At 33.1% G+C, this 23,510-nt stretch overlaps 5 protein-coding genes across 7 annotated transcripts; 3 read left to right on the top strand and 2 right to left on the bottom strand.

Moving 5' to 3' along the window:
• Positions 1-115: 115 nt before the first annotated feature.
• Bm2285 (Uncharacterized protein) lies at positions 116-2,055 on the bottom strand (the record flags this gene model as incomplete). Of its 2 annotated transcripts, XM_043078978.1 has the most annotated exons (8): positions 116-218; positions 343-470; positions 607-729; positions 838-939; positions 1,109-1,232; positions 1,343-1,473; positions 1,628-1,714; positions 1,948-2,055. In XM_043078978.1, 8 exons carry the CDS (start codon positions 2,053-2,055, stop codon positions 116-118), a joined length of 906 nt encoding a protein of 301 aa, XP_042934912.1. The 2 variants fall into 2 exon arrangements, with proteins under 2 accessions (XP_042934912.1, XP_042934911.1); XM_043078977.1 differs by having other exon boundaries at positions 607-939.
• Positions 2,056-3,910: 1,855 nt separating this feature from the next.
• On the top strand, positions 3,911-7,026 carry Bm10056 (Uncharacterized protein; the record flags this gene model as incomplete). The annotated part of the gene is made up of 10 exons (XM_043078976.1): positions 3,911-3,987; positions 4,194-4,389; positions 4,497-4,691; positions 5,036-5,120; positions 5,477-5,622; positions 5,781-5,863; positions 5,931-6,032; positions 6,163-6,303; positions 6,544-6,651; positions 6,891-7,026. The coding sequence occupies 10 exons, from the start codon at positions 3,911-3,913 to the stop codon at positions 7,024-7,026; spliced, it is 1,269 nt and encodes a 422-aa protein (XP_042934910.1).
• Positions 7,027-9,098: 2,072 nt separating this feature from the next.
• Bma-jmjd-2 (Uncharacterized protein) lies at positions 9,099-16,941 on the top strand (the record flags this gene model as incomplete). Of its 2 annotated transcripts, XM_043078975.1 has the most annotated exons (18): positions 9,099-9,278; positions 11,381-11,454; positions 11,534-11,683; positions 11,895-12,030; positions 12,145-12,213; positions 12,366-12,488; positions 12,922-13,122; positions 13,378-13,456; positions 13,581-13,718; positions 13,873-14,007; positions 14,115-14,200; positions 14,400-14,548; positions 14,719-14,879; positions 15,086-15,198; positions 15,410-15,629; positions 15,741-15,869; positions 16,043-16,266; positions 16,768-16,941. In XM_043078975.1, 18 exons carry the CDS (start codon positions 9,099-9,101, stop codon positions 16,939-16,941), a joined length of 2,541 nt encoding a protein of 846 aa, XP_042934909.1. The 2 variants fall into 2 exon arrangements, with proteins under 2 accessions (XP_042934909.1, XP_001900165.1); XM_001900130.1 differs by lacking the exon at positions 12,145-12,213.
• Positions 16,942-19,951: 3,010 nt separating this feature from the next.
• Positions 19,952-21,000, top strand: Bm13478 (Uncharacterized protein; the record flags this gene model as incomplete). Its single annotated transcript, XM_043078974.1, has 3 exons — positions 19,952-20,172; positions 20,509-20,626; positions 20,842-21,000. The coding sequence occupies 3 exons, from the start codon at positions 19,952-19,954 to the stop codon at positions 20,998-21,000; spliced, it is 498 nt and encodes a 165-aa protein (XP_042934908.1).
• A 360-nt stretch (positions 21,001-21,360) lies between these two features.
• Bm17526 (Uncharacterized protein) lies at positions 21,361-22,164 on the bottom strand (the record flags this gene model as incomplete). The annotated part of the gene is made up of 3 exons (XM_043078973.1): positions 21,361-21,365; positions 21,729-21,786; positions 22,075-22,164. The coding sequence occupies 3 exons, from the start codon at positions 22,162-22,164 to the stop codon at positions 21,361-21,363; spliced, it is 153 nt and encodes a 50-aa protein (XP_042934907.1).
• Between the last annotated feature and the right edge of the window lie 1,346 nt (positions 22,165-23,510).

Below are 23,510 nucleotides of genomic sequence, written 5' to 3'. Positions count from 1 at the left end.
ATAAAATTATGACTCTACAAGAAATTCCTATAGTTTTGTTTGTGTTTAAAGTCAAGTAAACGACACACGTTGCATCTTTTTTTTTAGTGTTAGACAAAAAACAAAGACATGAAGATCATCTTTTTCTCGGCTTTGCACGACTTTTCAACACATGTGTGCCAAAATGATGTCCTTTGAGCCTACGAGCTAGACTCCCAGGTGTCGCAAATTCTTCAAAACTAAAAAAAAAATCATGCAAAAATTTGTAAACACTTCATCCTTATATTTCTTTTTTCATTCATTTATGATTTCATTAAAACATAAAGCATAAAATGGCCAAAAATGTTTTAAAGAATTTACTACCTATTTTTATCATTTTTCTTAGACCTCTTTTTTTGTCCGCCGAAGCCGAACTTTTTATCACGGGCCATTCGACGAAATCTCTTACTCTTTTCGCGCATTCTTCCTTTCTCTGACCTCTTTATTCCAACCTGAAAACCACCTTTTTCTTGCAGTGAGAAATAAAAACTTTGAAAACTGCCTGATATAAGCCATAATTCAGATGGCAATCTGATTTTATAGAAATTCAAGCATTATTGCAAAAACTTGATAGTAGAAATGAAAAACCTCAGTATCCTGTATTCTTCTTGCATTATTTAGCATGGCATCCAGATGCGACTTTACGCCCTTTCGATGTTTCTTCACTGCTTCTGCCAAAATCTTTTTTTCACTCTGTTTTCTTTCTATTACCTGAATTAATAAGTAAAATACACGAACTCTATTGTAAAGCAGGAAAAAACATGACCAAATTATGAGCCCAACCACAATTCTAATTACGAAACAACTGATGAAACCAGCCTTCTTTTGCACCTTAGCTGCAAACTTTTTTTCCTCACGAATTCTACGAATTGCTTCCAGTTTTTGTTTACTTTCTTCAATTTCTGCCATACGCTGCCTTATCTACAAAGAGTATGACAACATAACTAATAATATAATAGCGTACATGTATGAATAATGAAATGAAGAAAACAGCAAGAACTGTTAACTCTACCAAAAGTTCCTCGGTAAATCAGAACATTAATCAAAAGAAAAAAAAAAATCAGAATTCAATGCAAAAAAATAAACTCGCCTTCTGCATATGTTGGTCACTTTTTACCATTTCGGCATAATAATCTGTCGGTCGAAAAATCCTTACACCCATTTCCCGCAGTCGCGATATTGCTATTTGTGCTGCTTTTTCAGCCTGCTTGTAACTATAACAAGTTATCTAAGTTATTAAGACTTGACATTACAATTCAGAAACATCCAGTACTTGAAATGAATTACTTATAGTAAAACGCAAAAAAGATACAAAATAACTTACAAAATTATCTCACGTTCGAAATCGTCACTGAGTACTTTCTCATTCAGATAGTCATTATTTACTTCCACATCTAGCGTTTCTAACCATGCCAAATTCATCGCCAGTTTTTTAATTTTATCTTCCAACTCAGCCTTCAAATAGAAAAACTAGTATGCATGATATAATGTGAATCATAATTTCCTGCATCAAAGAGACATTAGAAGAACAACAAATTCAAGTGGATGATATAAAAGAATTCATCATTATTAACTCGATCCAGTTTACTTAATGAGTCAAACATCATACTTTTTTATTTATTATCGGTCTCTTTTTTTCCACAATATAATTCAGCTTATCAGTCTTCAGCAGACCTTCATCGAATGCGATTTGTAACTGTAATTAAAAAACCGTATTGAGAAAATAGCAGAATATCCTCGAACTAATTCCTGCTCCAAATCATCGAAAATTTTCGAAATTAAAGAGCTGGATATGAAAAATATTGCTGGATATGAAAGACTGGCAATTTATTTAAAGGAAGAAAAAACTTTACAAAAACTGAAGTAAGACTTATCGTCCTAGAAATCCCTCGTTAATATTGCTCCCAAGAATTAAATCGATGAAATTACCTCTCTATCAGAATCGCTGCTTTCTTCTTCACTTTCAACAGCTGGTAAAATCCTAGCATTTACATCGACATCTGTGGTACTCATTTCTCCTCTTTTCGCATTTGACATAAGTAATCCTTCAAGGAATCTACCGTTAAGTCTAAAAGAGTATAAATGCTATTGAATATATCACTATAGTATGTACATGTACGTATTAATAGGATTACAACCACTGATTAGAGAAAAGGAAAGAGACATTACACCATTCATTTCTGAAGAAACAAAGCCTAGCATGCGCCACACAACAATGGAGTAGAGTGATGTATTGCGTGTATGGTATTAGCAAATTTCAATGACCCCTGTCAATGGGGAAGCATCTGCATCGCGTCCCACAAACATAGAACTTCCAACTTCTGCATTTGAAAATAATGTTAATTTCACTAAGACTATGAATTTCATTGTGCTCCAGAGTAGGCTTGTGGACGCAGAATATTTACTGCAGCTTACTTTTTGCTAATTTAAGAATTCTCAATTGAGTTTTGCAATTAATGAAGCATTTAGAGATTGATATTGGTTAATCAAATTTCTGTCAGAAGATCAAAAGTAAGAGTCAAGAAACAGTGACCTTCACGCACATTTGGATTTAGACCGAAAAAAGAAAGCGAAATGTCCTTTCCATTAATAAATATGACGGGAAATACACTAACATCGCTTACCGTTATTGTCATTCTTTTTTAAATGATATGATCAGTGATCCGTGATAAATAGGTGTCTAAGATATTGGACCTCATTTCATATTTCAGTCCATGTTGATGTTCCATTCATCAATCTGACGTCTCAAAACAGTCTTAAGAGCCTCTTCGCTGGAAAAATGGGATGGAAAATGGAAAATGAAATAAATTCGAACGATTTCACCTTCGAATCTCCAATAATTGGTCTTTCATCCGACTTACCGCGTTTTCTTTCCTGAAACTGTTTCAAACACAGTAAAGTGTTTGGAACAATTTCAGCAAAGTGTTGGCAGGGATAATGTTGAAATTCTTTAATCCTTAAATATTGAATGAAAATCTTTCGGAATTTTTGAAATAACCCTCCTAAAATTTAGACTATTGAGAATTATTCTATATTTAACATATTTAACTTGCATAAATCAATATAAAATATACTTGTCGTTACAGAAACCAAGCGCCAAATTAATTTCAATTGTTACACTACAGTTTCTTTACAAATGCATTAACTTTAAAATGCGAAAAGATATTTCAGATTATAAGTTTGTGCGAGCGAATAGATGGCAGCCAATGATAGTGAAGTTTCTGAAAGTGAAAGTGACTTAAAATTTATCTCTTCTCAGTTCTACTGAAAATGAGAACTTGAACTTCAAGTTGCACATGAAATGAAGGTTTTTCTGAAGATTTCTAATCTCTGTATTCGAATAAAATTAAAATTCATAATCAATTTTAACCTATAAAATGCTGCTGACCACAGCTAAAGCCTAAAAGAGAAATACAGAAGTTATGAACTGTAAGATGAAATGCTTCTATTTTACGGTTATGGTCTAGTGAAGGGCAGAAGTTCCCAAAATAAGAAAGAAAGAGAAAAAGTGGGAAATTTTAGCTTGCAACACATTAACTCCTTGATCTTTTGTCTTCCACATGAAACCATAAAACAACCTAACTCTCTCAGGTACTGCACTACTGTTACAAAGATGAACTCAGTTTGGCAAATTGGCACGAAAATAGGGTCTAATCAGAATAGATGACAGTGGAATGAAAATGAAAATAGTATATGAAACCAAGATACGGCAGGGATTGCCAGAATTTGCAAGGAAGCATGCTGCTGACACTGAGGGTTCTAGCGAATGACAACTGGAGTAGAAACTGAGAGTTGAGATTTAGCATAGTGTTTGGATACATTGCGATATTGTGCTGCTAGAGTCTACTGCACCGTAGTAAACCCGCGGGTACTTTCGACATCGGAAGTCCGGATGAGTCAGTTTCTTTTCAGGAATGGACAGATTCCTCTTGTTTGGAATGGAAAGTCAAGTTTGGGATTCATCCAGTGGTAATATCATTCACGTTTTTATTATTACCCACGTTTATTTATTATTATTTTATTAATATTATTTACAAATGTCCATATTCATTAAGAAGGCGTGTGATGCTTTAATAATTTCAAACTCTGCATCACCTCATGTAGTTAAACTAGCACGTACATATTGCTTTATTCTTCTTTCTTTATTCTTAAGATACTATTCATATTTTTTACAGCTTTGCAACGTTTGTTATTTCCCGTCTATCCTGCTCGACTTATGTTTGCTCTAGCAGAACATTTTACACTGAAACAGCCGGTAATGATGTACTGAAAGATGAAGGAAAAGCAAAACTGAGGCCATCACCAGAGTTTTTATCATCACTAGACTCAAACTCTCGTCAGTTTCTTGATGAAATAGTGGCAGAAGTTGAAGTAATTTCGTCTTTGGACTAATTTTTTCCTGGTTTCTATTTTCCTCTCCAATAATCAAATTTTTTATGGAATAAGTAAAAGTTCAATCTATTCAAATTTCATGTTAGATAATGGAATGGATGATGCCACATCCACCATCTATTTTGCGAGATAAACAGTGGCAAAAGTTAATGACAATAAAGAAAACGGAAGATCGAGTAGCCTATTTGCGAGCATACGCAAAGCACATCTTTCGCGATGAAATGCGTGAAGCTAAAAAAAAGGCGATCTTGAAATCTCGAGGTGCACTACTCGATTTTCAGGTATTTTGTACTGAAGTTTACAAGTACTGGGATAGTAGGATAGGAGGGAGTCATGTAGGAGGTGAGGCGGAAAGCAAGGGAAAAAAATTTATATGAGAGAAGTGGAACTTATGAAAATGATAAGCAAAAAAAAAAAAAAAAAACAGATGGAAATCACCGATAATGACGTAGTCGAAAGGACGGTATAGGTTGTTATAAGAATTTGTAAATTAAGCCTTCCATTATTATAAGAGGCAAAAAGGCATTAATATAGAAACTTAGTTATTGCTCGAGTTTTGTTTCCAATTTTATTGCATTAAGAAGATTATTTTCAGTTTTTTTTTTACCGAAGTTTCTGATTACAGCGTGCCAAGTTTGATGCTGGTGCGATGGGCTATGGTCCAATGATGTATGAATTGGTAACTTCTAATCTCGAACGCAATGCAAGAAGTAAGTTGGAATTTAATTTCGCAATACATTTTATGGTTCTTGCCTATTTGGCAAATATGAAAAAGTTTCTTACGTAATGAATGGTTACATTATCTTCATAATACTCTTGGTTCCTAAGAAATTGCTAGTGAAAGTTTTTTTTTTTTCCTTTTTTTTTTTTGGTGGAAGTGATTTCTAATGTTCTAAAATGTCCTCCGTACAGTGTGGTTGGCATTAAGAAGATTCTACATTGTGATGCTCTGCGTAGTTTTCACCAAAAAGGACATAACAATTAACTGGTCAAGCTCTAGTCGAAATCTTCTTTAATCTCTTTAATAAAAAAGCCACTATTGATAATTGATAGTATGTCAGTACAGGAATTAAGCATGTCGAAGGTGCTGCGATGTGGAGGACTTTACGGCTGAACGAAAAACCACGAATCGTCTTGGACTGTCAGTTTATTGCTAAAAAATTCGATGACTTTTCGTCTCGTCTTGCTACGCAACTGGAATACATTATACAAGTAAATTTTCGAAACATTTTAGTAATAAAACTTTTTGAATATGTAATTTTTTTTTGTAGTGCAGTTTCAGGGAAAAAGAGAGGTTTCAGTTTTAGATGATTTTGACAACAAATATGAAAAACTTGGTTTTTTTAAAATGTATCTGTTAATGATATCAGGAAAATCTTCGACGACGAGAACCATTTGATTTGTCAATTGTCAACTACGATGAAAACAATCCGAACTGTGAGGCTGTCACGAAGTAAGTTTTTGCCCTGTAGAGAGACGAAAATGCAATTTCTAAATTTAAAGAATTGAAAATTTTTTAGATTTCTCAAGACTCAGTATTCTCATCAGACAATTATGCCACTGTATACAAACGAAGATGTAATTGGTCTATACAACAAAGAAAATATCATTTATGTTGCGAAGTATATAGCTTATATGATCTTTTCATTGTTTAATTTCTTCTGGATTCAAGAGATAGAAGTTTTAAAACAACAGAAAATAATAGATAGCAATAATGTTTTCGCATGCATTACAATGACGAATAATTTTCAGGTGGTCTCAGCAAGTAATACAAGCTCCACTAAATGATGAAGTTTATGTGATATGTTTAGGCCGTGATAATCGGTTGCCTCTTGGTGCTGCTCGAAAGCGCGGTTGCCGTACAGCGCGTATACCATTTAACGAGCACTTTAAGTATGCTTTAATTATTGTTAATTAACTCACTCAAAGTTTTTAATCCATTTTTTTTTTCGAAGCATTTTGAGATATCATAATGATAGGCTATATTAGACATGCGAATCTATATAAGTTTTGTGATTTAGTGCGAATTAAAGCAATGGAGGAAAATATTTGTTTTTGTCTCGAATTTATTGGGTATTTTATGTTATATCGCTTGACTGTAAACAAAACTTATAAACTCTAAAAACTTTACAGACTTTACAACTTTCATTTCCTTCCTTTTACAAGTGTAGTACGAGTTCTCCATGAAGCTTATCAAACTGGTGGAGACTGGCATAAAGCTATATTAAATGGTATTTCCAGGTACCACTTCTGGTTATAATGAAATTTATTTCATTGCGAGATGAGCATTTGTCGACTATTTTTGCTTATTTTTAAGTAAAATATTGCCTTATTTTAAGTAAAAAATCTAAGGAATTTCTGGATGTTAACAGGACTTTAGTGCATGTTTTCCAGCAGTCATTTTTCCACATTTTCACTCTCTGCCTACTTAGCTTGATGATTCTTATTTTGATTAATTTTATTTTTTTGAAATATTCCAGACGATATTTCATTCCTCAAGAAGACAATATATCCAGAACAATGAGTACACAGGCAAGGCTCAAAAATGAAGAGTTGACGGGTCAAATATCTCAAATGATTATCGATGCTTTACAAGCAGATAATGGTAGCAAATAATATTGTATTTCATGACTTGATTTGTTTCCGATGAAATTGAGATATAGCGAGGTGCAGTGGAACGAAGAACTTTCGTTACATTTCGTTGTTGTTTATAAGTTTTGTTATAGTAATGTATATTTTAACCATTGTTTTTGTCACTCTACACTGTTTTAATTGCATCCGAATGATCACGAAGTCAATGAATGAAGTAGCTCAAACGGATACTGTAAAATTCTTCATTGTTCCGGAATTACATTGTTGAGGACTAGCGAAACAGTGTACTTGGATCGGATCAACCAGTGCACAGTGTGAAACCTCGAATGAGGGTGGAGAGTATAGGGATGTTGTAAGGCGGTAAAATTAACAGGAAGGATATTATGGTTGCATAGCGCGTCGCGAGTAGTGTCCGAGTGATAGAATTCAACTTACTGCACAACTTACGGCACTCTGTACGTGGTGGTTATTTCGAACTGCATTAGTTTCGTGTTCTGTTCGGTTGACGTCGGGTGCTGAATGTTGTTAAGTGATCCATACTCGTTAGTGAAGAGTGGGATGAAATTTTAGGGGTGGGAGGGATTCACTGAAGGTAGGTAGATGGTTGCTCCTACCTCTTCATTAAATTTTCGTTCAACAAATGTCACGATTATTGATTGGATTATTCAAATTTGGCGACGGGATAGGGTTAGCTATCTGTTGGTCGTTATTCAGATTCAGTTTTCCGTTTATCGGCATCACCAGCTACCTCTGTTTTATATTGGTTTCTCCTATGTGTATTTCAACTTTATGGGATCCTCTTGTCTCTGCTTCGACTGAGCGGCAGCATTAGTTTTTGAGTCCATATATGGCAGAGGTTGAGCTTAACTTGATGGTTGGGGAGTTTTCTTTTTATGAGATTAACTTTATTTTTTTTTTGAAAAACTTATCTTAGGATATCAGGGAATAAATTTGTAATTTATGAAGTTGTGAAGCTTAAAATCTGTTTTTCAAAATATCAAACTTCCTAGTGTCGCTAGAATTATGTGGCTGAGGAGATGTAATTTAAACATTATACAGCTTGTATGCAGGACAGTTGCACAGTATTATCGTTATTAGTTTTGTTTCACTTGAGCTTCGAGTTTCATGGATGGTGCTCATCTGTCATTAATCGAATCAGATGAAGTCGGTATTTTGATCTGATTAGGCTAATTTTTTTCGGAAGTACTATTTTTTTTTCTAAATAATCAAATAGATAAGGTTACTGGTAAAGGAATCATATTCTTCTTACATAGTTTCTCCTTATTTATCGAATTTTCTTACATTGTTGAATGATTTTACCTTTTTATAAGTTGATTAAGTGTAAATTCGAATAAAGAGATTGAAGGAAACAAGTGAAAAATGCAATTCAGTTGGTTGAAAAACCACTTTCGCTACTTCTTAAGAATCGATGATTTTTTTTCGTCCTTAGCAGTGATGTTCGATTGTATGCTGTATTACAATTAGAAAAATGTTTCAAATTCTTTAAATGAATTTGTGTAAAAAAAAACTATTCACACAAAAGTGAAGTATTGTTTTTATTAGGATACAGATAAAAGGTCAAAGAGTCTATATGTACGGAAAGTTAGGGGCTGCAAAACTGATTCCAGAAAGCAAAATTCTCTGAAGGAAGTTAACATCAGTTTATTATGCATTAACGAATGTTGGGGACGTTAGTAATAATATGATAGAATTATGCATTAAAATCATGTAATGATAAAGTATCGATGCCTGCATATTGCAAACTTCTTAGAAACGCAAGTAACCTATGATCAAGATCCAAAACTAATCAAATGACTTGTTTGGAGGATGGAACACTTTCTTGTTGTCTGCTTTCATGAAATATGATTTGATGCCTTCAAGAAACTCAAGAAGTATCACTGGATAGTAGCGAATATATACGATCCAAATTATCCATCTTTTGTATTTAAACGAATTGAACGAACGATACGTTGTAACATGTAGTTCTGTCGTCACTTGAGATTAGCTTCAAAACTAGAAGTGTGAGGTGGTCAAACACTGAAAATTCCCTCTAAACGTAAGATTGTTACCAATTTCAGATTTTTACGACACAAATCATGGATACATCTGCCGCTAGTACCTCTGCCCACAATCAGCATCACCCATCGTTTGCACCCACTGGTACCATTGAAGTGCCTGTTTTCTATCCGACTATCGAAGAAATGCGCGATTTTCCGACACTAATCAATAAAATTGAACAACAACACCGTGCTCATCTGGTTTGCGGCATTGCAAAGGTTCTTATTTCCATTGTTTCTAAGTGGATGTATTTCTACCATTGTCTGTAGTATCTACTCATTTCGTTCAGTCCATTTACCTCAATCTCACTTACATGAAAATCTCCAACTTTTTTTCACATAAAGTTCAGAGACTACGATTCAGTCTCTTCTCTCGTTCTAATCTTTTTGTCTAATTCCTCATTTTAACAGACCTGACTATAAAAGTCTTTAGGAAATGAATAGTACTTAAAATAACTCTTATCAGATATGTATAGCCATCTTATGTTTGGACCTGATGATCTTTCTCTATTACATTCTGGAAGGTTTTTGTTGGGTTATAAAAAATTGAGATCTCATGTTGATATCATATGCCTCAATTCCTAACTGTATCAGCTTCATATCTCTCTTATTTCTTAGTGCCATTAAAATCTTTCTAAGTACTATCTGTAGCTTCAATGCTTTTTCGTTTATGAAGATATAATATTTAAAAATACAGTGCGGCAAAACATTAGGGAGAATTCTCACGAATAAAAGAAGCATTTAGTTTGATGTAGAAGATGCAGACCACAATAACAGCATAGTCCGATGATTTCTGAGCAGTGTAAATGCTTCATCAGTCGTGTGTAAATGCTTCATAGGCACTATGCTTTATCGTTCCAATATCGATCCACCACACACTACTAGCAACATCCAACCAGTGATAGAAGCAATGCTTTAAGCATGAAAAAAAAAGCAGCCTCTGAGATGTATCTTAAATAATTATTATTTAGAGGTAATATAGGAAAAGTTGTCATACCAGTTTTTTTATCTTTCTTCAAATAATTGCTGTCTCAATGTTAGGGCTGTAGGGATTGAAAAGAAAGTGTGGTACTTTCGTAGTGAAATTTTGATACGACATCAATTTGGATTCAAGTTTTTTTATATGAAAGCATTCAAATTTTCCAGATTCCAAGAGTAAGATATCAGCAGAGTTACTTCATTATTCTTTCTATATGTATATAAGTGAAGCACAGATGTGTGACTGTGTACGAAATAAGATAATGATTAATTGCTCGTACCGGTAAACATCACTTGTTTCATCTGCGGAATTCATTGATATTAATAAACACATTTTCTCTGTGACTGTGCTTCTAACCGGACTACAGCTATAAGAGCAATTAATGCATACTTCCTTTGATAATGTGGAAGAGCGCATTTTGGCAATAGCAAATGATGTTTTACAGTACAAACAGTTAGCTAATGATCATTTAAAACAACAGTGCAAAGAGTAATAACTTCTTACAAATATCTTAATGAAGCACTTAATAGACTATGAATTCTACATACTATGGTTTCTGGTAGAGCTGACATTTTATTAATCAAATAACACGTAAAAAAACGTCGACAGTTGATGGCATTATTTGATTCCGTTCTTAAACATTTCTGCCTCTTCCAATTATGATATTAGTCCACTTGTCTGGTTTCTGCTTAACTGTTTTCCAATCTGAAATAGGAAGGTATATAATCTTCGAAAATTATCATTCATTACAAGTCTATCTGTTACTAAAATTTTTATTCAATTCAAGGTCTGACTGCTACTCTATTCGTGACATTTAGTATAAACTCCCAACACTTCGAAGGAATTATTAAGTAATGAAAAGGGTGGATCAGTAAAGTGGAGGTATGCGAGAAAAAAGAATTGTTTCGCAAGGGAAGAGCTGTTGGCTTCCCAACGGCACCGTTACTAATGTATGATATATATATATGTGCGTGTGTGTGTGTGTATATGTCTGTATGTGTATGCCTGCATATATATGTTTCTTGTTTCTGTGCACTCATGGCATAGATCACTTGCTTATTACAGAAGATATGCATTATATACCCCAAGCATTTTGTTGGTCAAAGGTTAAGCTTTTATATAACTGTTGAATCATCTAGCAACAGTCGGTAATTACGAAGACAGTGTTCTTACTTATCTCCATTGAGATGGGCATATTCAATTAGCAACATATCGCTGTTGAAATCTAAATATGTTATTACCTTGCATTATAAACATGTTATTACCTTGTATTATAAACTTAGACTTTGACATTTGTATTTCAGTTTTCAATTATATTTTTTTACTACATATTCCTGTTTAGATCGTACCTCCGCCGGAATTCTATGCAAGGAAATCAGGCGACTATTCTGACGTCGACAATTATGTCATCGATCAGTAATGTTTTTCTGTCTTTTCTTTAATGTTTTATCTGTTTTAAACAATTAATTTGCTAGGTCAAAACTTAAAATTTCAGGCCAGTTAAAGAAAAAATAGAAGGGAATGCTGGAGTATATACTAAAACAAATAGGTTATATCGAAGATCAATTACTGTACAAGAATTTCGAGCACTTGCAAAGAAATCACCTTTTCCAAAGGGTGATTTACCACCGCAGGAGATTGAAAAGTAAGTTTATGACTATGACTTATGAATGTGGCCTTTACTTTTTTCTTAAGCTCGAAAAGTATAAAACTATAATTGCTTTTATAGCATGTCTTTTTCTTGAAACGAGGATTTTATAAGAGAACCAAGAATTCATCATCTTAAATTTTAAGTTGCACATACATTTTAGATATATCATATAAAACTAAATTCTTTAAAAGCTCAAAAAATTCAGATATTATTGGAAACATGTGTTACAAGGGGAACCGGTTTATGGTGCTGATTCACCGGGGACTATATGTGATGAAAATCTTAGAGAATTCAATATGAATCGTTTGGGCACGGTTCTTGATATGCTAGATAGCAGTGGAGTAAGTAATTTTCTTAATTTTTCAAGAATTGTATTTAATAACTCTTTGGTCATTATAGCTAGAGTTAGATGATATTTTGTCAGAGAACCTTCGTTTAATAATTCAGTTGTTAAGAATTATTTCCGGAATGCTGAGCTGATATGCAACTTATCGAAACCATACAAAAGCAGTCACCCAGTCAGTGTGAGTTGTTGAATTTTGGGTGGGCGCCTGGTTCATTTTTCATCATTTTCTTGCTGAATGAATAGAGATTTCAGCAAATATTATTAAATTTCAACTTGCACATTTTTTTTGTTAAAGTTCCATTATAATTACTGTAGGTTTTATGATTTCAGGTCAAAATCAAAGGAGTGAATACGGTTTATTTGTATTTCGGCATGTGGAAAACAACATTTCCATGGCATCCCGAAGACATGGATCTTTATTCCATCAATTATGTTCATTTTGGTAAACCAAAGGTCATTTATCATTAGTATCAATCGTAGTACCATCGTTGTATTTATTTCATTGTATTCAACTTTCCATTAATATTCTCAAAGTTCATTATTGATTGAAACATATCTCCCATTTTATATGAGTGTTTTTTGTTTGGATGGTTGATGTCGGATAGCATGGGCAATTTTCTTAACTCGCTTTAATGCTTAATGTTTCGTACATCTGACTCCAGAAAGGACTGTTGTCACTAGTTTTTTTTTTTTAAACTTTCAACGATATTTTTTCAAATATTTGGTTGAATTAGAGTAAGAATTACTTTTACTCACTTTAAATATTATATATTGGACACTTTTGTGCTTCAGAGTTATTGAATGGAATCATAATGGCTGCAATTTTAATCACAGTTCCAAGCTCGTACAATGTTGCTTCCTGATGTTCAGCTTGTGATTATTTCAGTTCTGGTATGCTATAGCTACGGATTCGTTGAGTCGTTTTGAACGTTTCGCTGCGCAGTGTTTCCCATCCGCAGCAAAAACATGTAAATCATTTCTACGCCACAAAACATTCATGATCTCTCCACATGTATTACGAAAAAACAATATCAGATACGGAACAATGGTTCAGTATGCAAATGAATTCATAATTACATTTCCACGAGTATGAGTTGCTGTTGACTGTGCAAGATTTTCAATGGAAATAAAATTTGAAATTTTAGAAATATAATAAAAACTTGATAATGAAACAAATATATATATTACTCGAAGGAGATTTTTTATTTTTTGATGTACTTTTATATATTTTTATTTGATCAGTATTGTATCTTTCGTTTATTTAATTTGTATTTCTTTTATTTAAAAATTAACCGCGAGTTCAGCTTTTTATTTTTTCCTCTTTCGATTTGAGCCATTACAGGGATACCACATGGGTTTTAATATTGGCTATAATTGTGCAGAGTCAACAAATTTTGGATCCGATCGATGGATTGATTTTGGTTAATGTTTTAAGTATCTGTGTAATACTGAATTATATTTTTGTAGTTCGTTCTGCTTTCAAATGGTGACGAAGTTGTTAAGTTTGTTGTTTTCAATAGGGAACATTGATTTTTTTTTTTTAAGGCAAGAATGCTTTGGTGTGTGGCTGCCGTTCAGACAGTGTTGAAATTGATATGCGACCATTTATGAAGACATATCGAGCTGCTGAATATGATGAGTGGTACCAGTATTGGTACGGAGAACGACTTGCCAAAGAAAGAAGTAACTTGTTTTCACTGAAGTTGTAGGTGGCGATCTGTCAAAACCGATTAGTTTTCTGACATCTTCTGGATAATCTTTGGTAGTAGTTTTGCTCGAGGATAAATAAACTTAAATTTGCGTCCCCCTCTGACCTCAAATATTTTATTGAATTTAGAAAGAGTGACAAGCTCAAAACGTCAACCAGTATATGATGAGAAAGCAGTAGAAAGGAAGAAGCGTCGAAAAACTCAGAAAAGTGGTGGTGCACGTGGGCCGCATGTTGAAGAAGGTATCCGTACAGGAAGTTCTGGTATGCCTGCGAGATTTTATCTGGTGTTCTGATTTACATTTTTTTTTTTTTTTTTTTGCAATTTTGAAAATTGTTGTTTTTAGAACAAGTTGGTACTAATATTTAAGGATTTAATGGTGATATGAATGGTTACCAGCAGGAGGTGTCAGCAGTGGCTTCAAATATGATTGTAAACAACAAATGGAAAAAGGAGGTAATCCCAATGAGCTTCTATGAATATACTTGGTTGTATATAATATAGAATAAAATGTTTCGATATTTTCTGAAGAAGCCATAACTAAATTTTAATGGAAAGTGATTTTCAGCGTATTTTTTTATATTTTTTCGTATTGTTTTTCGAGGTATTCATAGTTTACTAGTTCTTTTATGAAATATGAAAGTTTTTTCTTCAGGTCCGAGATTTATGGTCAAATCTACCCGGAAGCCTCTACGCTGAAAAGGAGTTTAATATTCGTCATGCTTATGAAACACCGCACTGTTCTGTATGTCAGTATTTTGTACCAAGACCACTAATGGAGAAGAAAAAAAATTTGCCGCTGACGTGAGTTGTGATTTCTTTCGAGATTTTCAGTTTGAAGAAATTGTTTAAAAGATTAGGTTGTATTATGTTACTTTAATTTTATGCATAGAATTGGATTGCAGTTATTTTTAGAACATTAGCAGTCTTGCGTTTGGAATTTAGAGCAGTTTGCTTCAGGTAGTGTGTTTCAGATCTCAGCGTCTTGTAAAACGTGCATATTATGCGAAGATGAATCCTGAAACGTATAATATAAATGAGGATGATGCTGCCTGTGATGACCGATTGTTTAAATGCGCAAACTGTTTTGTAGTTGTACATGAAGGTTGCTATCCAATCGGAAATATTCCTAATGGTTAGTTTTCATGATCTATATCTATTTGGAATGGAAATTTATATTCCAGGATAGCATTCAGAAATATACACTGTTGAAGCTTGATTGATGCCCATTTTTTTCTTCTTTTTCTCCTAAATTTGATTAGTTCTAATCTGTTATTAATTTCTCTTTGGTTGCATTTTTTTTAAATTAAATTTTTAATTAAATTCTTGGTTATATTCCAGATATAACTCAGTGGAGATGTGTACGTTGTAGGCAACGAGATGATTTGGCACTGCGTTCAGCAAGTTGTCACCTATGCGAATTGCGTGGGGGCGCTCTGATACCTTGTGAAAATGTTTGCTCTTTACCGTCTTTAGTAATATTTAATCTTTAGATTTTGGGTTTTTGAGATAGTTTTGCTTTCTTAAATTAGTTTTGAAGTTATAGAGACTATCAAGAAATCTAAATTATGTATTAAACAAGTAATCTGAAATTTTGTTAGTAGAAAGAGAGATGAGTAAAAAGACTAATTGTTTTCGTCTTATCTGATTCAGTCTTACCTTCAGAGTGAAGGGGAGTTTGTCCATGTTATTTGTGCGTTGTTAAATCGTCGTACAGTTTTTTTGGATCCAGTAAAACTAACATCAGCATATACTTTACCACCACCAAAGTTTTGCGCGCCGAACAAGTATCCAGATCTTATGAACAAGGAATATATGGGAGCCTTCGGCGAAAATTGTGAACGAGGCAAATTTGAGTGCGAGTTTTGCTTGCATTCGCGCGAAGGTGAATAAATAGTTTCATGTGAATCTAGATGTTTTGATTGGTTGATCAAAAAAGTTATGACTTCATTCTGATGGCAGGTCGATTGCAAAATTTTATAAGTTAATGTTTTAGGATTATTGAAATGTCTTTCGTGCGATGATACACTCTTTCATGCAACATGTGGTCGTCTAGCAGGTGTTTCTTTCGAATTCCGGAACTGGCCAGACCTTACCGTTGCTGTCTGTCCTGAACATAATGACGGTTGGTTCGAATTTAAGAAAAATTCATTACTGAATACCAAGTCCTATTTTACTATATGGTAGAATGCAGTAATTCTTAAGAATCTGTTGCAGTAGTATTTTTAATTTTAAAATCTTTGTATGAGATTTATGCGATAAATAAATCAAAAACTAGTTTCATCCCGAAATTAACAGGTGAAGTAAATACATCAGCAGTATCAGTTGGTGATAACGTTCGTGTGTGTTTGGGTGACTCTGGTCGTTTACTGAAAGGAACGGTTTCCAGTATTGAATATCATGATTGTTGTACGGTAAATTTTATGGATCGTAACTGGAGTGATGATTTGCCATCAGAAGATATTGTCGAATGTGAATGCTCCCGGTTTAAATGCAATGGATGGCACGTGCCTGGAGCTAAAGTTCGTTGTTTTTATATGAATGCTGAAGGATTTTTGTGAATGGAGTTTTTACATACGTTTGAGTCTTTAGATGGAAAAATATTCTATGAGTCTTTTTAATTTTATAAAGTACTGGAGGAATATAATTGAATTGCTGATCACCGTTTCACATTTCACTGTCTCTTGATAGGTGCTACGTGAAATGAGAATTTTTCAAAGGAGTAAGGAAAGTTTTTCTTACATCATTAAGTGACAGAGCATTCAACAAAATGTAATATTATGTTAGTCTTAAAAAATTGAGTTCATAGAAATCAATATATATGTGTAAATATATATATATATATATATATATATATGCGTAAAAAATTTGTATGTGTAAACTAGCATATCTTTGGTTTAAATGAAAGGAGATTTGAAAGCTTAGAAGAAGAGGGATGTCAGCTTTAGTGACACATTTCCGGAATTTTTTATCCTTAATGGGATAAAAAGTTTTAGTTATTATTAAGTAGAGTGTTATTGAAGATCAAGGTGAAATGGGACGATGGTTTAATCTATGATGGTATTTTTCGGAATCGCTATCAGCGTGCTGTTTATACAGTTAATTTAAACGCGAAACAAACACAGAATCATCCAGCGGTAGTACAGGTTGGACGAGATGCAATATTTGCACGTGGTGAGAAGCCAAACATTGTGTAATTGCAATCCAGTTTTAATTTTTGACTCATGTTTTGCAGTCACTATTTTTTACTTAGTAGCCATTGTTACTTTTTGTCTCATATTTATTGTGATTAGACCCTATTTTTGTTCAGTTCTAATTTCTTGATAGCCTTCAGTGAAAGCAGTTGCATGTGACTTTATATTGCTATGTTTCCTTTCTGTTCTCTCACATTCTAAGTGAAAAAAAATCAGCCTTTCAGAATTCGTTAGGAAGTGGTTATTGATCACTTCGAGTTTTTACTGGTAAGATTGAACTTACAGTTGAAGTCTTTCTGAAAATAACATTGCAGAAAGTAAAATTTATAATTCAGATAGTCTTTTTTAATATCATTAATTCCAGGAATTATGACATATTCTGTTCTTATGCCTAATGTTTTACACAGGTTATATACTTCGAGTCAGAAATACTGGGGATTGAAATTGAACTAATATGTAGTATAGGAATTTTAGGATTTTTTTTTGAAATCGAAATCTAGACAAGTTTCCTCTCTTTTTCTCGTTGCATTATATTGATGTTACGTTAACAAAATATTTTCGTTAAGACTTTTCCATTCGTTTACTTTGTAACTTTTCTAAATCTATTAGTTTTTGACAAATTTGGTTTTTCAATTCTTCTTGCATTTTCTCATCCTTGTTTCATTATTCAATGATTAATTATTGTCTTGTAAACTGCGATGTTGCATGTCATTACCTGCTTTGTTGAAAGTAATTCAGGTTCACTATTAAATTTCTTTTGATAACCATACTTAAATATAACCTATGTTTGCTATTACCGGTGCTTTTGATCGATAAAAAGGAGTGACACAAGGATGAGCAGGAGGGCTAGTTTGAATACCACCTATTCTGGAACGAGAAATGTTGTTTCATTCTTTTTATTCGCTAAATTGGCTGCGTTTTTTGATAGTATTTTGCGCATGGAATTGTTGAATCATCGTAGGTTTGAAATATTAGAATGCGTAGTACAAGTAGAACTAAATTTGTTAAGTCAGTTTTCAGTTTATACGGTCAGTTTTGTCTTAGCATCAAAAGCATTAAATATGGAGAAAAACGAAAAACGTGGCTAAGGTGTGTGCGTGACCTGTTTGGCAATTGATGTTATAATTATCTACTTATTACAAGAAAGAAGAATGAGGCATCTGCACTACAGCATTTTAACAGGAGTGAAAAGGTCGAAGGAAATAGAAGTGAATAGTTGGGAAGTAAAAAGAAAAATATCCTGGGCGAACAAAAACCATACTTTTGGGTCCTTTTGCATTACGGACCGCATGTGATTCATGTATGGCTTTGCAGTTTAAGAACTGAAAGATCAGAACTCTCGGTACTTATTCGGTTTTTCTTTTTTATGTGAGGGAAGAGAAATGTAAATGAGGGAAATCATGCATCATTCCTGCCTTACTATTTCTAGTTTTCAGTTCGGATATCGTTCACTTATTTCAAGACTCTGATTAACTGTCAACTTTGTTTCATTCATTCCAAATTTTGGAACTTATATTTTTGGAATTGAAGACTTCTGATTATTGTAAAATTAAATATGCTTGAAAAAAATTGCTATTAATTTGTCGCTTAGCTCAGTGTAACGAAAATTCATGATTCGGTTTTAAACATACATCTATTTCGTCACTATCTGCTACGGTTACCATCTTTAATTAAATTAGAAAAACTTTAATTAGATTGCGATCAGATCAATACTAGATCCAATATTTTATATTTTGTTCAAATGCCGGAATTTATAGCTGACACCTAATTATCCAAAAATTAGTACTATGCTTATTCACTGATTCAGTTTTGTGAAACTGATTCCTAAATACTTTCCATAATAAAGAACTCAGAATTAATGCTCAAAGATTAGCGGTAAGGTTAAACCAGAGCTGCAATTTTATTAGGAATGTATACTCAAGACGGATTTTTGATCAGATTGCAGCAGTTGTGAAATAATTTGTTGCTTACTCATCCAATTTAACTAAAAAATTGAAAGGTTCAAAGCAGATTAAAATTTCAGTGTTAAACCTGGACAATATGGGGAGTTTAATAAACGAAAAATGAATTCATTTCAGAAAATCTGGGTCCAAGACAAAGGATTAAATTTGTTATTATGGAACGTTTACTGCACCCGCACCATCTACTGCAGGCTGAAACTTTCATATTTTTATGAAACTTGCACAAGCATGATATTTTTAATTATAAGTAAGGCTACAAAATGCTGAAATAACCTCACTAGCTTGGATAGTAAAATTAAAAAAAATAATATCCAAGGTTAACTTCAAAAGTGCAAAGCTTCAAGTGCGGCAAACAAGGACTGGAAATGATCATTTTTTCAAAGTTTATTGAAAAGGAGATAAAAAGAAGATAATTCCGCCAAACCGAACTTGAAACAAATACCATATCCTGAAGATACTGAAAGTTGAAAAACTGTAAAGATTAGTTGATTTCAAAATTCCGATATGTTTTTGGACAGTTTAGGAAATATTTGTTTACATTAGGAAGTCTGCCTAAACATATAAACTATGACATTGAAACAAAGCATTCCAAATGGTTACAATATCAAATTTCCGATGAAAAAAAACTTCGCTGATGGAACAGTTCTCATTATTCAACTCTTTACTTGATGTGCCTGCTTATTTTTAAATTCAGTGATTAATGATATTTTGTAATCAGATTTTAGATAATAGGGAAATGTAGGAAACATAAGTTCCAGTAACATGCCAATAGTATCTATCAAGAAGGAAATGGAAAAAACAAACCAAGAAAACGCGAAACATGAACTAAGGAAATTAAGTGAAATTGGATTAGACTTCGGTTTAAACCGAAATAAGTTGCAAGTTTTCATTGTTTAGTCGGGACTTTTTGAAATTATGAAATTCCTTCTAACACAAGTCAGAGTTTACAATTAAAATTCATTTTTGCTAAAAACATTTACTGATCTTTTTTAAAACATAGATGTCTTGAAATTCACTACAATTTAAGTGCTAATATGGTAAAAAATATAATTATGATGCATGAAAACCAGCTGAATTACTGGAAGAAAGGAAGGGAGAAAGAAAGACAGACAAAAGAATTATTACCTCCTAATTTGGAGCCAGAATATTTTCCATCTAAGAAGATTCTTTCTATATTGGCTGTAATACAACTAATGCTTGCAAGTAGTCATTTCATCGAAAATACCGTCTTACTTCATCGGAATTTCCATGATTTTTATGACTACGAAAGTCGGTAAGTTGCTCTCTTACGTAATACCAAGAAAGCCGGTAAGTTCTACAATTTTCTCTATTACTGGAAACTTTAAATAACGATTGTTTTTAATTCCTAACTGTCCTGTAATAATTCATAATAGATAGAATAGATCGTCGCTGCATCGACAAGATCTGGAATTACTTAAACTTCTTCGAACTTACGCATTTTTACAGTTTGAATTGTTATCTGCAAAAGATTCTTATAAATTCCAAACGAGATTTTTTAAAAATTAAAACCCTGCTCTAGGACGCTCGGAATTGCTAGGATTTTTTGGGTCACTTAACAAATGGAAGGTAGATAAATTACGTTTTTCAGTTTGGTTGTAACTATAATTTGGGCGCTTACACTTTGCTGGATCTTATGCACATTCATTTTACTTATTGGATTATTCACCAATCTACCTTTCCTTCTCTTACCGCATATGGTTTTTTCGGTACATTTCGTCTGTTCACAGCTACATGCCTAGATCCTTATCCAAATTATTAGTGTGATTAATTCAATGTTTATCTGATTGTATTTTAATTGTCCACTTCAGGCTTTTCTTATGTTGCATTTATTTCGCACTTTTGCAATACAGATCAAATATTATACAATAAAAAGAATCAACACTTTCCCCGAATAAATGAAACCTCATTTCTGAAATTTCAGATTTTTTGGTTGCTGTGCAAGATTATTATTCTGCTGATTATGCTAATTTCAAGAGCAAACCTTCTGCCTCTTCTTCTTGTCTCTTCTATCTGTGTTATTACTGCTGTTTCACTGCCATATGAATGGAATTGTTATAGCTTAATGCGTGCTTTGCTATAATACATTGCTTTATGCCGAATTAATAAACATGTAAGAGATAGAACATAAAATATAACAGTAGAAATTAAGTAAAGGAATGGATAGAGTAAATTTTGGATATTAAATTTTTTATAAAAGTTTCGGATGAAACTTACAGAATTTCTTCATTTACATTTGTTACATAATACAATAAGAAACATTGAGTGAATATATTGTATATCAATTTAAAATATGATATATCGAAAAAAGGCTCCGTGTAGAGGAGAAAAAACCAAATTACGAAGAATTAGTCGAATAACATTCTGCCGATGTGATAAATTATGCATATAACGATAAAGTCGATCCGTTAGGCTTGGCCAGGGATTCGATGCGATAAGCATTTTATTCTAGAAATTAAAAACACATTCTTTAACAAATTATAGCACCAGCACAAAATGATTAGAAGACCAGCATTGAAACTACGAACTTCTAATTTAATGAATTTTCCCCTGACTTCACATGTAGGATGGGCCTTCTCAGTATATAAATCGAAGCCTTTGTAAACTTCAATTTCAAATTCTATTCTCAAGCAACAAAGGCTTGACGAAATACTGATTATAGCTGATCAAATAAAAACGAGCAATTCCATAAAAACAAACATTAATTGACCGAGAAGTTGCAGGAAAAAAAAAACTTTTATAGAAAATTTTTATCGCTGAATATATGTTGATAAGAACATGAGTAAATCAAAAATTTCAATTAAAACTAACGTATATTTTTAATATCTACATTATACTGCACTTCATCCACTTCAATACCTTCTTCCAGCTGGAATCAAAGCACAATCCATTTTAAAATTAGTTAAAATAAGATCATCAGGGTGCAGCAAACAAATTATCTCCCAAGTCACCGAAATTGTAATCAGTTAGAAATTACAAATTGAGTTTTTAGCAATAGAAAATTAAATTCGATGTACAAATACGAGATGGTAATCTGATCATTCCGGTATTTCTAACAAGAAACTGTGAAAATGGAAGAAATTTGTTGTAAATAGTAGTTAATAGAAGTGAAAGAAAATCTAAACTAGAAGTAAGAGGTGAAATTTAGTCAACTCACCAAACGTATGGTTTTGCAAGCATTTCTCAGTCGCTCTGATATAGTGTTCTTACTTCCGGTTAGCGTAATAGCTTTTGCAAATACGACCATTTCATCTACACTTGCGGAGTTGAATTTGTCCCCACTTGAGACATTCTACCATTTTCTCCATTGATTTCATTTAGTTTACCGACAAACTGAGTTCTATAAATTTCTTTCTGATTTATAGCTTCGGTAGATTCATCATTGTATTTTGATATCGATGCTGAAGAGGATTTTGGATTTCGCGATCTTAAATTATCGTTTTTTCCATTCATGTATACAGAGTGAAATCTCCATCAGCCACAGAAATATTTTTCATTTCGTCTGCATCTTTTGGATCCTGCCCAACTGCAGGAGTTCATGATTTCGTTTCGGAATCATCCCGCACAATCACTGTTTCATTGCAAACATTGGTTGAAAACTTTACGGAATTCTTAGAAGTCTCATTATCGATTGAAAATACTAGATCTTCAATCTGCAAGGAAACATCAGCTACAGTCTTTTCAACCTCTACTTCAGCTGTCCTTGATTTTAATTCTTCCGATGTTTGGTTAAATGAAAAATCCACCTCAATGAGTCCTAGACCAATAAGTTCTTTTGATTCGAAACTTGCTGATTTCCTCGGCACTGTTATTACTGAATCTTCAGTTGCAGTTCTTGAACCCCCCACTTGAGTATAAATATCATTGTTGTCTTCCTTCTTGTACCTTTCCAGATCTATAGCTATAGAAACTTCTGTCCTTCTCAGCCAATTTTTTATCCGAGCAATATTGTTCAGCGAACTCTTCCCTTCAGAAATTGTTTACAAGTGATAGAAGTTTCTCGCGCATTCCCATGCACCATTTCATTAATTTCTCATTGAGCACATCCAACTCACCAACACCATTATAATGCTCCAAACACTAATCAGTAATCAGAAGTAATTGCTATCAAAATTTCTAGTAGATTTTCCATTTTAACTTGCCGTGAGCCTACCCGGCATCAGACTATCAAAAATCAAACCAGCCTTACTTCAAATTTTTTGCTCTAAAAAAATTTCCAGAACAAATCCATAATGCATCATTTTACTTCTGCTTGGTTCACGACGCAATGCAGATATTGTTCTTACTTACAAATTATTGGTTGACTGTATCATTTTACTTCGTATATGTTGCAATAGCACCGAAGGACAGTTAAATAATTCTAGTAAAGTACTTTTCTTCTCTTCGCATGTTTCTCTAACGATAACTGCCGAAAAAGTTTACCGAAATAAAGCAATTGTTGCTGGATTTTTAAAGGAAAGCACGACAGTAAACATCTTAGATGTAAGGAATAAGATCATTTAAAACGGGTCAAATAGGTTGAATGTAAGATGCTACAGTTATGGTGTATAAACAAAAGTTGTTCCTTCATCTATATGCATAATACTCTAAGCG

This window comes from Brugia malayi (assembly GCF_000002995.4).
Source record: "Brugia malayi strain FR3 genome assembly, contig: Bm_v4_Chr2_contig_001, whole genome shotgun sequence".
Classification (NCBI taxonomy): Eukaryota; Metazoa; Nematoda; class Chromadorea; order Rhabditida; family Onchocercidae; genus Brugia; species Brugia malayi.
Note: the sequence above shows the minus strand (reverse complement) of the source record. Positions and strands in the feature narration are given on the sequence as shown.